Source organism: Pristiophorus japonicus, chromosome 16 (assembly GCF_044704955.1).
Source record: "Pristiophorus japonicus isolate sPriJap1 chromosome 16, sPriJap1.hap1, whole genome shotgun sequence".
In the NCBI taxonomy this organism is placed as follows: domain Eukaryota; kingdom Metazoa; phylum Chordata; class Chondrichthyes; family Pristiophoridae; genus Pristiophorus; species Pristiophorus japonicus.
In genome coordinates, this window is record NC_091992.1 from 110193858 (window position 1) to 110211336 (window position 17479).

Below are 17479 nucleotides of genomic sequence, written 5' to 3' on the forward strand. Positions count from 1 at the left end.
TGTTGCTGGAAGATAACTTTGCATCACTGTTGAAGCTCCAAAACGGACAGATGCGTGCGACCATGAGGAGCAATGGCCAGATGGATAACCTTTCTGCGAGGCTATCTAGAATTGGACCTGCAGTCTTGGGGAGTCTCCAATGCTCAGCACCTGAGAAATAAACATGGATCCCACAGATTTCATTGTTAACTACAGGAATGAGTGAGGACAGCACACGGACTGTAGCCGTTGATTCTTTACAAATCTCACCAAAAACTGTACCTGATTACAACATTCGGGTCATGGGTCACGCCACAGGTTAGCACTGCCATGGTTCCTTTGATTACGCTTTGTTCCTGCGGGGGATTTGTGATACGAGTGCGAGCTGTAAAACAAGTTATAAAAATTAAGATCCATTATTATTTGGATTGTTATTGACATACTGGTCTCCAGTTATCTTTTATTAAATTTGATTCTCAAGGCCGTTCCTCTAAAAAGAAAAATAACCTCCATCAGGCATTGGGGGAGGGAGTCCAGGAATTTAGGGCTGAACCCAATTACACTGGGATTCCATCCTGTTGAGGCTGACCGTTTCAATTTCAGTTAACTGGGTTGTGTGTAGATCTTCTGCCTGCCCCCCTCCCCAGTCAACGGGATGTATCTCGGGGAGTTCACCAGCTTCCCAAGGAAAGTCTGTTGTTTGCGCCTTCCTTGGGCCTCAACAGAGACCTGGTTTGAGTACTGTAAAAGGACCCAAGCCTTTACTGAAGAATGGATTTTGGAGGGGCTCGAATACCTCCCCAAAGAGACCCATTTGCTCCACTGGCAGCAGAACATCTGAAGAAGAGGAATTTGGGGGGGGGGAGCTTTGCTAGGCGACTCTCTGCCGTCAGAGAAGCACAGTGTTGCTCGACCGTTCCTGCTGGCAGTTTGGAGCAGATGCCAATATGCCCTTAAGGCACGATACGCCCATCCTGGTCAGGATTTGGGATGGGGGCTCAGCTTGGGGCTAGGGCAATTAGGGATCTGCTTGTGGGACTTGTGCCGGTGGAGTAGACTGCCAGTAATTTCAGGGAGTAAGACTGTGTCACACTGTACTTTGGTAGCAGGACAGATATTATACTTAAAGTATTTTTACCTCCACCTCCCCAGAAGCAGCTGAATTTCATACATATCAGAGGGCTTGGACTTGTTATTTTGAGTCTGGACCTGCAGAAAATACCAAGTCCAAAAAACCTATAGAAATTTGAGTACAGAACCTGAGTGTTATAGTACTCGCACAGTATCAGTAGAGGGCACTCTAACATCGACTGTTCACTCGGGCCTTCAACAGGAATCTTGTATCGCTGCATTACAATGCTAGACATTATGACATAATTAACTCATGCATTAGTATGTAAAAAAAATCGTATGGAATCCTGATTACTTTGTCCAAACTTAACTAATCTAGAAGTATCACTATTGCTAACGTTTAATCCTTTCCTTTAATTGCATTTAATTTCTTTGCAACCAACTGGTTTAAGTTTGTGCAAGATAACAGCTAAAAACACATACTGCAATGTTACTCTGTTTTAGTGCAAATAGCATTACCCTGTTCGTGATAGAATCAGAGGAAAACCTCCAGAGAGAGATTCACAGATGTTATCTATATGGACTTCCAGTGTTAGCAACAATGAGAGCACAGGGATTTGTAGGCAACCTTGTGACATGGGTCTGTAATTGGTTGGGAGGCAGGAAGCAGAGAAGGAATAAAGGGAACATTCTCTGATTGGTGAAATGTGACAAGTTGATCTGTACTGGGACCTCAGCTTTTCACCAGGAATATTAATGGTTTGGTTGAAGAAATAAAGAGTTGCATGTCCAAGTTTGCAGATAACACTAAGTTAGGAGGTACAGTAAGTTGTGTGAATGGAAGCAGAACATTACAAAAGGGCAGAGACAGACTAAGGGCTCAATATTCCCCAGTGATTTGTGCCGTTTTTTGGCCTAAGTTAAAAATACAAGTTTCCCCAATCAATTTGCACCAGCGTAACTCAGTTAGATACGATTTTTTTAGGGCAGTTTTTTTTTCAGCCAAAGGGGCATAACCAGCCACCTATGCCAATTAGGGAAGTTTGGCCAGATGCGAGCTACTCCAGTTGTGCTTAGGCCAGCGTCTGTGGCCTCTGCAAGAAAACCTTCCGAAGAGTTAAGGAAATCGACGCAGGTAAGGAAATCGGCGCAGCAGATGCCCGGACACACTAAAAGAGTGTTGCTGCTATGTGTTTTTCAATTCTTTTAATGTATTGGGAGCTGGCTGTATGCTTCACTTTTCTGCAGTGTGTCCCTGGTACCATGGCAGCCCGTTCTTTTTGGCGCAGATCAAGGCTCCACCCCCAAAACTAAAGGTCGGGTTACGCCATTCCAAAAATGAAGAAATCCAACGGGGAAACTTGGAATATTTTTTTTGCCGTACTTAGGCCCCCAAAAATTGGGTGTAACTCTTCAAGTATGGCAAAAAAATGCTTTGGGGAAAATTGAGTCCATGGAGTTGAATGTGGAGAAGCGCGAGGTCATCCACTTTGGATCCGAGAAAGACAAAATGGAATGTTTCTTAATGCTGAGAGACTCGGAGCAGTATAAGTGCAAACGGAATGTTTTTGTCTTAACACTCCTGTGAAGCACCTTGGGACATTTTACTCAGTTAAAGGCACTATATAAATACAAGTTGTTGTTGTTGTCCATATATGCAAATTGCTAAAAGTTAGTGCACAGGTACAAAAAGGCTAATGGAATTTCAAGGGGGTTGGAATTGCAAAGTGAGGACATGATGCTTCAGCTGTACAGAGCCTTGGTCAGAACCCATCTGGAGAACTGTGTTCTGTTTTGGGCACCGAACCTCAAGACAGATATACAAACCATGGAGGCGGTACAGCACAGATTCACCAGAACGATACCAAGGTTTAAAAGGTTAAATTACGAGGACAATTTGCAAAAACCTGGCTTGTATTCCCTGGAGTTTAGAGGGTTGAGGGGTGATCTAATCGAGGTGTTTGAAATAATAAAGGGATTTGACAGAATAGTTACAGAAAATGTATTTCCTCTGGTGAGGGAATCCAGAAAGGGCATTATTTTAAAGTTAGACCTGTTAGAAGTGAAATCAGGAAGTACTTTTTCACCCAAGTGGAAGTGGACATTTGAAACTCGCCTCCCTAAAAGATTTTTGTATCAAGAGATATGAACAAAGGTGGATAAATGGAGTTGAGGTACAGATTAGCCTTGATCTAATTGAATGGTGGAACAGACTGCTGTTCATATGGTCTAGGGTTTGGCCTTCTCTGATTTCAGCATATCAAAACCAATCTTTATACTGGAGCACTGTAAAAGATCACAGTCAGTTCAAAACATGGTACTCTGACTAGAACACAGCCCCTCTGTTTATACTGCACCACAATCACTTCATGTACTGTGTAGTGTTAATACATAAGCCTGTATAGTGCCAGTATAAATGATTTGCCTATAAATGTTTCTGTATGGGGTGCTAAAACAGATGATGAATACAGGTGAGAAAGGACATTTAACCCATTTTGACCCATTCCTCTAGAATAAACCTATATAGCATCTCAGCTTCCAACTGTTTCTTAATGATTCCAAGGTTTTTGCCTTCCTATCTGGAAATCCATTCCGCATGCTGATCACCTTTTCTGTAAAGAATTATTCAAACTGTTCTAAATTTTGCCATTTGCCAGTTTGAAACTGTGTTCCTGGTCCTGTTTATTTTGGGAGTCCCTGGCCAAAGACCGCCCTAACTGGAGCACCTCAGTCTCGTCGCCGAGAGCATGCAGAAAACAAGCGTAGGCAGCGGAAGGAGCATGCGGAAAACGAGACTCCCCACCCACCCTTTCCTCCAACGACTCTCTGTCCCACCTGTGACAGAGACTGCAATTCCCATAATCATCATCATCATCATCATAGGCAGTCCCTCGTGTCAAGGATGACTTGCTTCCACATCAAAAAGGGATGAGTTCACAGGTGTTTCAATGAAGGCCCTAATATTCCAGGTCCCGAAATACATGTTGAAGGGTGGAAGATGCCGGTGCGTGGATTTTTTGAACATGTGGTGGCCGTTGCACACCAGCCACCACACGGGCTTGACAGAGCTAGGTCTTGGTCCAGTGGCAAGGATTAACCAAGATGACTGGAGACCAGCTCTGCTGGAGACCTAGCGTGCACATATTGCAGTGTGGGCTGGCCCGTGCTGTCCTTGGGCCCAAGAGGGACTGTTCAGTCACCTGAGAACTCACTTTGAGAGTGGAAGCAAGTCTTCCTCGATTTCGAGGGACTGCCTATGATGATCACGGTCTAATTTGGCCTATACAGCCGCTTGAAGACACATGCCATTGATGATTAGCACATCAGCGTCTTTGTTGGATACGACAGACTACCAAGAATTTATAGTATTGCTCCAGATTTACTCTTTCTATACCATTTACTCACATAAACATCTACAAAGTTCCTTCTTCATTACCTCCTTTCAAAGCTGAAAGATCCAGCTTTCCAAGACTTTTCTCAATGTTAAGAATCAGCTTTGTGACTCTTCTCTGCAACCCCTTCGGGGCCTGAATGACTGTCTTATCTTTCAGTGACCAAAACAGACACAAAATATTTGTGGTCACTGGATTATAGCTTTGTTACATTTGAAGCATTGCTGCTTTCAAAGTCAGCTTCTGGCTCTGAGTCACACCAGGCAGTTTGATAACAATGTGTGCCAAGCTGCAGGCATGTATCATGGGCTTTAGGCTAAACATTAACATTACAGCACACCTGAATCTGTTTTGTAATGAGACAAAGCCAAGTGAAAAACTTCAATCACAGATTCTAAGTAAAACCCACAATGAATAAACGCCTCTGAGTTCATTACTTACATGAATATTTATTATTCAAATTGGCTCTCCATCTACGCTAACTATATTTACTTTGCATACACAGAATAGACTGATTACAAATTAGACTTCCCTCCAGCTCAAATATCACAGGTGGCCTGTGCCGCAAAGCATCATGAGATTGCTTTGTTCAAAATCATCTCCTGTTGGTTTCTGTTGTGTTGATATCACCACTGCAGCTTTGGATTTATGGATTTATGGACTAAAGGTTCAGAGCAAGAAGAAAGCAATGCCATGATGATGGACTTAATTGTTCTCAGCCAATTTCCAAACTTCCTCCAGTTTCTAATTTAATATGAAGCATTGGTTAAGCAACACCTTGATTTCAAAATTATCATCCTGGTTTTCAAATCCCTCCATGGCCACACCCTTATCTCTGTAATCTCCTCCAGCCCCACAACCCCCCTCCCCCCCGCCACGAGATATCAGCAAATTCTTCCCTCTTGAGCATTCCTGATTATAATCGCTCAACCATTGATGGCCATGCCTTCTGTTGCCTAGGCCCCAAGCTCTGGAATTCCCTGCCAAAACTTCTCCGCCTCGCTTTCCTCCTTCAAGAAGCTCCTTAAAGCCTACGTCTTTGACCAAGCTTTCGGTCACCTGCCCTAATTTCTCCTTATGTGCCTCGGTGTCAAATTTGTTGTCCCATAATACTCCTGTGAAGCGCCTTGGGACGTTTCACTACGTTAAAGGTGCTATAAAAATACAAGTTGTTGTTGTTGTAAGAAGGCATTTCGATTTGCCAAGCAATCTCATCTCTTACCCCACACAATGAGATCTCCAGAAGCCTCGTCTACTCCTCGAGAATTAGTGGCCAGGCACGTGTAACTCCCAGCGTCTGAGATGTGGGAAGGGCTGATGAGGAGGCTACCGGATTCCAAAAGTGTGAAGCGAGGTAACTGGACAGACCCACTCGCGAGCACTTTCTCTCCTGTTTTTTAAAAAAAGAACAGAAATGAAGAGACCATTGGATACTGGCTGCGGTCTACACTATGATAGCACAGCCAAATTGCAGATAAACTATGGACTCAAAATGCTACCCACTCTAAAAAAAATTTTTTAAATCCACGATACGAAATCATGGTATTGTTACCTCCAGAGCATGAAAATCATAGAGACAATCGGCTGTGTAAAATTTGTAGCTGCTTTTCTTCAGCCAGTATCAGAGGACAGTAAAAATCAGCTTGGGGGGGGGGGGGGGGGGGAGTGGTGGGGGATGGGAGAGGGGCGGTGGGAGGAGGCATGAAGAGAGGGAATGGGGGCGAATGAGAATCAGTAGGCACGAGGCCACCTGACATAGACAGAATGATCACAGGTCCACAGCTCCAGATTGGGGCCTGCCAGAGTACAAAAGAAACGGGGATCAAAGATTAATAGTGGTCAGACCACTATGGGAGAGTGGGGTTGAATGAGAGGCTACCCAACAGCAGGGGATGCTGGGAGTCCAGGCTGAGTGTGAGCACAGCTGGTTGAAGCTGCTGTTCTGTAAAGTTTTCGGGACCAGAAGGCAGCAGGGTTGGTTGCCATCACAATGAGAACAGTTAGTGACCAGCCTGCATGACTGGATGATGCCAGCATTGGCAACAGGAGCTGGAAAACTGAAACTAAAATTTAGTTAGAAGGTAAAAAAGAGACAATTTAAAAATGCAGTAAAAAATCTTGAATTTGTTGTTAAAGTTCGACTAAATCACATCCTTCAATTTTGTAAACGAGAGCAGTCAAAAATATTTCTTCCACATACGGGTGCAGAGAACAAAGAATAAAAATGTTGTAGAAAGAAGTAACACATTGCTGAATTTGAGTCCAGGGTGCAAGGGAGGGACATACGGAATAGTTTTAAACAGCAAATGCTCACAAATTCATAAGATTCGCAAGTAATAGAGCAAATGTGCAAAGAGCTTGATAGCACAAGCCTTACAAGCAAGACATAATGTCATGTTCTTCCAAGTCATTTCGCAATCAATGGGCTACTTTCAAAATCTAGTCACTGTTATTATGTAGACAAACTCAACAACCGATTCACTCACAGGAAGGTCCCACAAACAGCCAACAACTGAATGGCCAAATAATCGCAGTGTTTTTTTTACCAGGAATATTGGTGAGTTGTTCCATGATCCGACCCTCCATACTACAGATCAGTAAATACCTTGAGCTGTATTTGCTCTTTAAAGGAACTTTAATGCTGTTTATTTGATCTTTTGTATGATTTCAGAGAACAAGATAAAATAGTGATCAAATGAAATGTTTCGACAAGGACTAGCCTTGGCATGGACACAAGCTACTTGTTGTACTCCGGTAGTCTCCTGATCAAAGATCAAGTCAGAATCATCTAATTATTGTTGACACTGTTGTTGGACGTACCGTGTAGAAAGGGCGACAGATGGTCTTTCATATACTATCCATATTACATGGTTGCACTGATGGAAACAGCACCGTTGGAGGAAATGACCTGGAACTAGTGTCCTTGGAGGCACTAAAACCCTGTTTGAGAGAGGATTTCTTGGGTGCCTCCAACTCCTGGGTGCTACCAATGGCTAAAGTAAAAGGCTGCCATCAGTGGCACTTGTGTTTGGTCCACCAGTTGGGGCTGGCCACAGGTATCCTGAGCCCCAAGTCTGCCTGTAAGGGCCAGGAGCGCGTTTTTGCTCTGTACAACGTCAAGGAAAATTCTACCAAAGTGACAAATTCACAAATGTACTAAATGCAAACGCATTATCAGATTGCTGCTTGTGGGAGCTCGCTTGTGCGCAAGTTGGCTGCTGCATTTCCCACATTACAGCAGTGACTACACTCCAAAAGTACTTAATTGACTGTAAAGCACTTTGAGATGTCCGGTGCTTGTGAAAAGCGCTGTATAAATCCAAGTTTTTAAAAAAAATGTATTCATGTTCATGAGTTCTGAACAACCGGCCATGGCCAATTCCAGCTTCCATCATTAAGAGATTGAGAATTTGAGAATCTGCACACAGTACATACATTCAAAGTATGGAAGAGAGCAGCATAGAAAAGCTGGAGTTGGCAGACTGGAAGAAATGGTACACTCATGAAATGTGTCGCATGCAACAGCAGTAAAGTTCAATACTTGCCCCTCTGCCAGGTGATAGCTGGGCGTGGTGCCCCCGATGTTTCACAGGTAAGGATGACTGACAGCCCGCCAATCACCGTGCTGTCTACTGGCCCCTTAGTAATATTGGGAGGAATGCCTGTAAAAACCAAAACAAATGATTATTCATTAATCTAAGTATTGCTGAATAACGTTCCTTCAAAATGTATTTTATGAGACCATTGGTGCTTTACACAATCAGGTCTTGGGCAGTGGTGGGACATTCATTAGTACTGTGCTTAAACAGAAACAATGGTCCTAGCATTGAGCGGTATTGACAGAGTATTTGCTGAGAGGTTGTTTCTCCTGGGTGGAGTCTAGAACGAGGAGGCTTCATTTCAGGATAAGGAATCAGCCATTTAAGACTAAGATGAAGAGGAATTTCTTCACTCAGAGGGTTGTGATCTTTGGAATTCTCTACCCCAAAGGGCTGTGGATGCTGAATCATTGAGATAGATAGGTTTTGGGATTCTAGGGGAATCAAGGGATGTGGAGATCGGGTGGGAAAGTAGAGTTGAGGTTGAAGGTCAGCCATGGTCTTATTGAATGGCGAAGCAGACTCGAAGGGCCGAATGGCTTACTCCTACTCCGAATTCTTATGTTCTTAATTTTATTTGTGGTGAACCCATGTTAATTTTACCTAATATATATTTTTTAATGACCAATAATGTAAGAAATTAGATTCTGTTCATAACACACTGGGTTGAATATCCACAATCTCACTGCACTCTTGTAACTATGAAGCTTGCCAAACACCCCGGGTTGATTCCTGGAATGGGGCATAAATCTTCCCGCCCTTTGCACTTTAAAGAACTTTGCACTTTAAAGAACTTTCTCGCTGCAGCAGTGACTGCCTCCTGCCCCATGATGTCACCTATTACATGTAGACTGTCAGTGAGTTATTGTATTACTGTTGGCTGTGAGGCAAATCTGAATACAACTAGTATTACTGTGTTATCAGTGCAATTTCAGTCGAGTTACTATTAGTTACTGATGGAATCATAGGTCCTCCCTCCACTGGTTTCCCTCCTGCGAATCCCTCCCCCATCTTTGGTTTCCCCTCTTCCCCGCCCTCGGTTTCCCTTCTTCGCCTGCTCACGGGTGGCCTCCTGGTTCTCGGAACTTCTCGCACAACAGCTGCTGGCACACAACCACGAGTAAAGATGCTCAACGACAGAAAATCAAACCTTTATAAAGGTAAATGCGATAACATTTGCAGATGTCATTGATCAGATGCCACGTGATCAGATGTCACACGGTCAGACGTTACGTGATTAAACCTCCAGGAATACCTCCAACCAAAATCGGTAACCTCGGTAACGATGGAAGAGTGGGAATCCTGCCTTGCTGGTGAGCTAAGAACCTGACCCTGATGGAAGTTCCAGAGTCAAGCCACTTGCAGAAAAGAGGCTGTCGCCCATGATAGTGTCAGTGCTCGCTGGGGCCAGGCAGGCGATTATCTTCTGGTGTATTTTAGGCCATGACCCCAGCCTGGAACACCACTATGGGCTCCACTTATTCGGGGGCAAGACTTTTATTTTGGCACCAGGATGGACAATGGCAATGAAAATTGGGTGGTTTCTATAATAGACAGTCGATCTGCAAACGTCTGTTTGATATCCAGACGACAAGTTGAAAACGTATCCACTATGTTTTGTTGTTTTCCGCTGGTAAGGTGACCAGCAGCTTTTATATCATTGGCTTGAAATCATTTAAAAACTCAAGGCAGAAGCATATCTTGATTACAGTTCAGAAACTTTGATGGGTAGATTTTTAACTTGCTGCCCACCTGTGAAACTGACTGCCCGTTATAAAAAACGCCTGATTTTCACTGCCATTGAAAACCTAACCCTAATTATCTAAGCTGCCACTTTGAAATCTGAAATAAGGATTAACTAATCATAAAATGTTATAAAATACCCCTACCTTTAATCTAACGCTAATAGTCCCTGCTTTGCTTTAAAAAGCAATGACAAACACATTTACTAAGTTACTAAGTACATACACATTAGTTGTTTGAGAGGGTTTGTAATTGGATGACAATATTGTAAATCCTGTAATAGATACATGAAAGGGGAAAAGTTCTTTGAGGATGTAACGAGCAGGGTGGATAAAGGGGAACCAATAGATGCCGTTTATTTGGATTTCCAGAAGGCATTCGATCAGGTGCCACATAAAAGGTTACTGCACAAGATAGAGCTGGCGGGGTTGGAGGTATGGATAAAGGACTGGCTAACTAACAGAAAACAGAGAGTCAGAATAAATGGGTCATTTTCAGGTTGGCAAACTGTAACTAGTGGGGTGCCATAGGGATTAGTGCTGGGACCTCAACTAGTTACAATCTATATCAATGACTTGGATGAAGGGATCGTCTGTAATAGATACATGAAAGGGGAAAAGTTCAAGGATAGGTGGGAAAGCAAGTTGTGAGGAGGATGCAAAGAATCTGCAAAGGGATACAGATAGGCGAAGTGAGTGGGCAAAAATTTGTCAGATGGAGTATAATGTGGGAAAATGTGAGGTTGTCCACTTTGCTGGAAAAATAAAAAAAAATTATTATTTAAATAGGGAGTGATTACAAAATGCTGCGGTACAGAGGGATCTGTTGGTCCTTGTACATGAAACACAAAAGGTTAGCATGCAGGTACAGTAAGTAATTAGGAAGACAAATGGGATGTTGGCCTTTTTTGCAAGGGGGATGGAGTATAAAAGTAGGGAAATCCTCCTACAACTGTACAAGGCATTGGTGAGACCACACCTGGTGTACTGCGTACATTGGTCTCCTTATTTAAGGAGGGATATACTTGCATTGGAGGCAGTCCAGTTCAGAGAAGGTTCACGAGGTTGATTCCTGAGATGAAGGGGTTGTCATATGAAGAAAGGTTAAGCAGCTTGGCCTATACTCATTGGAGTTTAGGAGAATGAGAGGTGATCTTATTGAAACATATAAGATTCTGCGGAGGCTTGACAGGGTAGATGCAGAGAGGATGTTTTCCCTTGTGGGGGAATCAAGAACTAGGGGGCATAGTTTCAGAATAAGGGGTCGCCCATTTAAAACAGAAATGAGGAAGAATTTCTTCACTCAGAGGATCGTGAATCTTTGGAATTCTCTACTCCAGAGAGTTGTGGAGTCAGGGGTCATTGAATATATTTAAGGTGGAGATAGACAGATTTCGGAAGGATAAGGGAGTCAAGGGTAATGGAGAGAGGGCAGGGAAGTGGAGTTGAGGCCAAGATCAGATCCGCCATGATCTTATTGAATGGCGGAGCAGGCTCGAGGGGCCAGATGGCCGACTCCTGCTCCTAGTTCTTATGTTCTTATGAAAGAAAGAAATTGCATTTATATAGTACCTTTCATGCATCTTGGATGTTGCAAAGCACTTGACAGTCAATGTATTACTTTATAGTATAATCACTGTTACGAGGCAGATAAACATGCTGCACACAGCGAGGTCCCACAAAAAGCAAATGAGGTGATTAACCAATAATCTGTTTTGGTGATGGGTGATTGAGGAATGAATATTGGTCAGGACAGTAGAAGAATTCCCTGCTCTTCCCCAAATAGTGCAATGGAGTATTTTACATCCACTTTAACAGGTAGACAGGGCCTTGGTTTAAACTGAAAGGTTTCAATGTAAACAAACAATTCCTTCCTTTCCTTTCAAAAATAAATAGTCCAATATTTATTGATGAGCAAGAAAGATATGGTAATGGTTCCTAATCAAACAGTTCTCCTGTGTTTAGTGAGCATTCCCCCCATGGTTTATGTTATTCCATAAAGGACTCTCGATATGCCGAAAGCCACACCAAACCTATCTCCTCCTAAAAATCTCTTGAAGGTTAAAGAAAATTTTAAGATTGGAGCATCACTCATCAATTCACAAACCTCAAATAAGGCAGAGGGTAACAGAGTGAATGAAAGTAGTTAGCAGAGTGGCCTAAAAGATCAGTTACTTACTGGTAACAGCAAGATACGTGAACGTTTGCACCTCCCCAGCATCATTTCTAGCAAAGCACTGGAACATGCCAGTGTCATCAGGGATCAGTCCATTGATCTGCAGGCTGCCATTGGACAGCACCTTATATCTGGCGACGTTTAACCTTGTGATCAGTGTTGCATCTTTATACCAAAACATCGCTGGCAATGGAACACCTGCAATTACATACATAAATCATTGAACTCTAGGATAAATACGTGCCTGTTTGAACAAAGGGCTTCCAGCAAACATGTTTAGTATGCATTGCTGGTATGCTTTTATGTTCACCCTGATCTTTTGTCGATGAGGTTGTCAATAAATAACGAGATAAATAATGAATACAGCAGACATTGAATCCAACAAGACTTTGACAGAATTAATTTAAATAAAAAGACTGAAAGCATTCAAAGGAGTAAAGTTGAACAAGTAATATTTAGTGACTGGATCTATTAAATTGCTGACTTGTATCAGTCCACTGTCGATATCACAAACATGACCTCGTCTGCTTTAGAAATAGTCCAGGTCTTAGTCATTCAATGCATGCCTAAATTGTCCACATTTATATTCTCCGAAAGACACACCACTTTGCATTCTGTGCTCCTCCCAGATACAAATGTTGTGGGAGCCTCAGGGCATTAACACATTCCAACAGAATACATTTAGGAACAGCAGTATAGGAATGTAACATGTGATTCATCCTAGAGGATAGAAAACAGATTTGAAGGAAAATAATAAATTGATCCTGAAGGCACTGATTCTAACTGGGATATGGCTGCAGGGTTACTGCTCACCCATCCATTCTTCATGCACGACCCTGGATGGTGAGGGTCAGTGGATTATTCACTGCCTAACCCATCCCTGCTCGCATCTGATGTCTACACATGCAGTTCCGAGCAGGGGTCAATGAATAGCAATTGAAAATATTAACTTTTGGTGATCATTTCCCTGCTATTACCAAGGGGTTGAGCCAATTGTAACACCAAAACTCTTGCCCTAGTTGAACTCAATTAACTCTGTAGAAACAGGGGGGGGGTGCAAACTTCGCCTCTTCTGCACCTGCTGTTAGTGCCTCCAGGCGCAAAAGGTTTTTTGCCAAGGCACGGCGAGAACAGCGCCCTCCGCAGGATTAGGCGGGGGTTGTTGCAGAGACGCTATGAGGTAGCGCCTTACTCCTGCCGGAAGCGCCCTGCTGGGCTGCACATGTCGATGATGATGTCATCGCTGAGTGCAATGCCCCATTATCGCTCCGGAAGTGAAATTCGCCCGCGGAACCTCACTTACTGCCTGGCGGCGACAACAACAGCTTCAGCTGTCGAGTTGGAGTTGGGAGTCAGCTGGAGGAGCACTACTTAAAGGCAGCACCTTGAAAAAAGAATTTGGAGGCCATCACTCTTTGCAGCTTGCTGACACATAGACAGAGTGGCTGGTGGACAAGCGCAAGCATTTTGACTTCAAGGGCAGTTCTGCCTCCTAACTATTCCCCTGTATTATTGAGGGCAGATTTGAAATCACAAGATTTATCTCCTTTCATGGGTGCTGTGTTGGCACTCAATCTCCTGCTCAGATGTCACCATCGGAGGCTACTTGGGCAGATGAAAGGAAGGGGGAAAAGCCCGTGGGAAAAGGGCAAGGGGAAAAGGCCAGGAGCAAGACAGGGAGAGGCACGGGGAGGAAGATGGGGAGGAAGACAGCAAAATGTGGCCAGAGGGAGAAGGTCCAAAAGGGCTGGCAACAGGAGACCTTACCCTCCCAGGGTATTCAGGCAGCAGTTCTCCTACATCAATTTCACTTTGAGGAACAATGTGTCTGCCATCTGCTGCAACCAGACCTCGAGCCTCAGACCAGAGTGAGAACAGCTCTCTCAATGGCAGTCAAGGTCACCAGGTGAGGCTTCTCTGCACCACTGTGCTGGCCGACACCTCCCGGGCCATCTCTTGCCACACGGCATAGAAAACCTGCAATGATGGCCTCCTTCCCGATGCAGGGAACAGGGACTCCCTGCTGGTCTCGAGTGCCCCCACCAATAATTCCAGAGCCACATTGTTGAATCTTGTAGCCCTTTCCCTTGAAGGGGGATTATCAGCAGCCATTTCACAATCTTCCTCAGCTTCAGAGATGAGTGACAGTTCAGCATTGCTGAAAATGAGCAGCAGCAGGTTGAAATTGTTGTGCATCTGTAAAGCATGCACTCCCATGTTCCGCCACCGGGGAGATCATCCCCTGAAGTCCCAAGGGATCCCAGCAACCCTTGGGAGCACCATATATAAGCCGGCCCCTAAGGCCTTTCCTCACTCTGGAGTGCCTTATTAAAGACTGAGGTCACTGTTACTTTAACCTCCCTGTGTGCAGTCTCATCTGTCTTAGGAACACAATAACTGGCAACGAGAATACGAATCCAACGCAAAGATGCAACAAACTGTGGGCATCCTGGAGAAGTTCTCGGAGGGTGAGGACTGGGAAGCCTATGTCGAACGGCTAGACCAGTACTTTGTAGCCAACGAGCTGGACGGAGAAGGAAGCGCTGCAAAAAGAAGAGCGGTCCTCCTCACAGTCTGCGGGGCACCGACCTACGGCCTCATGAAGAATCTTCTGACTCCGGTAAAACCCACAGATAAGTCGTATGAGGAGCTGTGTACACTGGTTCGGGAGCATTATAACCCGAGGGAGAGCATGCTGATGGCGAGGTATCGGTTCTACACGTGCCAGCGATCTGAAGGTCAGGAAATGGCGAGCTACGTCGCCGAGCTAAGGCGACTTGCAGGCCAAAGTGAGTTTGATAGCTACCTGGAGCCACTGGACATTGGCCACGAGACCATCCAACGAAAATTTTTGACTGCAGAGACACCGACCCTCAGTAAGGCCATTGCGATAGCACAGGCGTTTATGTCCACCAGTGATAATACCCAACAAATCTCTAATCACACAAGTGCGCGCAATGTTCACAAATTAACTGGAACTGTGAGCAGAAATGTACAGGGCAGGACCAATGAGTCTGCAACTGCCAGCAGGCCTCAGGTGACCCAGATGACTCAGAGTCCCCAACAAAGGATGAATGCAAGGCAATTTGCATCTTGTTGGCGCTGTGGAGGCTTCCATTCAGCCTATTCATGCCGCTTCAAAGGGTATGTTTGCAAGAGCTGTGGAACAATGGGGCACCTCCAACGAGCTTGCAAATGAGCTGCAAGCTCTGTAAAACCTGCTAACCACCACGTGGCAGAGGAAGATCAGTGCATGGTGGATCAAAGCAATTTCGAGCCTGAGAGAGAGGAGGCAGTTGCTGAAGTACACGGGGTGCACACACTTTCGACGAAATGTCCACCTATAATGCTAAACGTAAAATTGAATGGCTTACTCGTAGCCATGGAACTGGACACTAGCGCTAGCCAATCCATCATGAGTAAAAAGATGTTTGAGAGACTGTGGTGCAACAAAGCATTCAGACCAGCCCTGAGCCCCATCCACACGAAACTGAGAACGTACACCAAAGAGCTTATCACTGTCCTGGGCAGCGCCATGATGAAGGTCACCTACGAGGGCACGGTGCACGAACTACCACTCTGGATTGTCCCAGACGATGGCCCCACACTGCTTGGAAGGAGCTGGCTGGGCAAAATCCACTGGAACTGGGATGACATCCGAGTGCTATCACATGTCGATGAGGCCTCATGTACCCAGGTTCTAAACAAATTTCCTTCACTCTTTGAGCCAGGCATTGGAAACTTTTCCAGGGCAAAGGTGCGGATCCACTTGGTCCCAGAGGCATGACCCATTCACCACAAGGCGCGAGCGGTACCTCACATGATGAGGGAGAGAGTGGAAATCGAGCTGGACAGGCTGCAATGCGAGGACATCATCTCCCCAGTGGAATTCAGCGAGTGGGCCGGCCCGATTGTTCCAGTACACAAAAGTGATGGCACGGTCAGGATTTGCGCCAATTATAAAGTAACTATTAATCGTTTCTCACTACAGGACCAATACCCGCTATCTAAGGCAGACGACCGATTTGCGACGCTGGCAGGAGACAAGACGTTCACCAAGCTCGACCTGACTTCGGCCTACATGTCGCAGGAGCTGGAGGAGTTTTTGAAGTGCCTCACCTGCATCAACACGCACAAGGGACTGTTCATCTACAACAGATGCCCGTTTGGAATTCGGTCGGCTGCAGCAATCTTCCAGAGAAACATGGAGAGCCTACTCAAGTCGGTATCACGCACGGTGGTTTTTCAGGACGACATATTGGTCACGGGTCGGGACACCGCCGAGCACCTACAAAACCTGGAGGAGGTCCTCCAGCGACTGGATTGCGTAGGACTGCGGCTGAAGAGGTCGAAATGGGTCTTCATGGCAACAGAAGTGAAGTTTTTGGGGAGAAAGATCGTGGCGGACGGCATTCAGCCCACAGACGCCAAGACAGAGGCTATCAGGAACGCGCCCAGGCCACAGAACATCACGGAGCTGCGGTCGTTCCTGGGACTCTCAACTATTTTGGTACTTCCTACCGGGGGTAAGCACCCTCTTAGAGCCCCTACATGTGTTATTGCGCAAAGGTGAGAACTGGGTATGGGGGAAAAAAACAAGTAATTGCTTTTGAGAAAGCCAGAAACATTTTATGCTCCAACAAGCTGCTTATATTGTATAGCCCGCGTAAAAGACTTGTGCTATCATGTGATGTGTCATCGTACAGAGTCGGGTGTGTATTACAACAAGCTAACGTTGCGGGGAAGTTGCAACCTGTCGCCTATGCTTCCGGGAGCTTGTCTAGGGCTGAGAGGGCCTACAGCATGATTGAGAAAGAGGCATTAGCGCGTGTGTTCGGGGCAAAGAAAATGCATCAATACCTGTTTGGCCTCAAATTTGAGCTGGAAACCAATCACAAACCCCTCACATTCCTGTTCGCTGAAAACAAGGGGATAAATACTAATGCCTCAGTCCACATACAAAGGTGGGCACTCGCACTACCAGCGTAAAGCTATACCATCCGCCACAGGCCAGGCACTGAGAACTGTGCGGATGCTCTCAGTCGGCTACCATTGCCCACCAAGGGGGTGGAAATGGCTTAGCATGCAGACTTGATGATGGTAGCGCAGCTCGCAGACTTGTTGATGGTCATGGAAGCATTTGAAAATGATAAATCGCCTGTCATGGCCTGCCAGATTAGGACTTGGACCAGCCAAGATCCTCTGCTGTCCGTAGTAAAAAACTGTACTGCATGGGAGCTGGGCCAGCATCCCCGTTGAAATGCAAGAGCCAATCAAGCCGTTCCAGCGGCGAAAGGACGAGCTGTCCATTCAGGCAGACTGCCTGTTGTGGGGTAACCGCATAGTGCTACCAAAAATGGGCAGGGAGACGTTCATCTCGGATCTCCACAGCACACATCCGGGTATAGTAATGATGAAAGCGATAGCCAGATCCCACGTGTGGTGGCCCGGTATCGACTCTAACTTAGAGTCCTGTGTACGGCAATGCAGCGTGTGTGCTCAGTTGAGCAATGCACTCAG

At 45.2% G+C, this 17479-nt stretch overlaps 1 protein-coding gene across 1 annotated transcript in view; it reads right to left on the minus strand.

Annotated features, from left to right (window-relative positions):
* sdk2b (sidekick cell adhesion molecule 2b) overlaps positions 1 to 17479 on the minus strand; it is a 460427-nt gene that overhangs the window by 340145 nt on the left and 102803 nt on the right. The window contains exons 8-11 of the mRNA XM_070858209.1: positions 11963 to 12157; positions 7988 to 8104; positions 5665 to 5832; positions 262 to 364 (exon numbers count right to left, since the gene is read on the minus strand). Coding sequence (XP_070714310.1) covers positions 262 to 364; positions 5665 to 5832; positions 7988 to 8104; positions 11963 to 12157 — 583 coding nt within the window. The remainder of the gene's footprint in view (positions 1 to 261; positions 365 to 5664; positions 5833 to 7987; positions 8105 to 11962; positions 12158 to 17479) is intronic.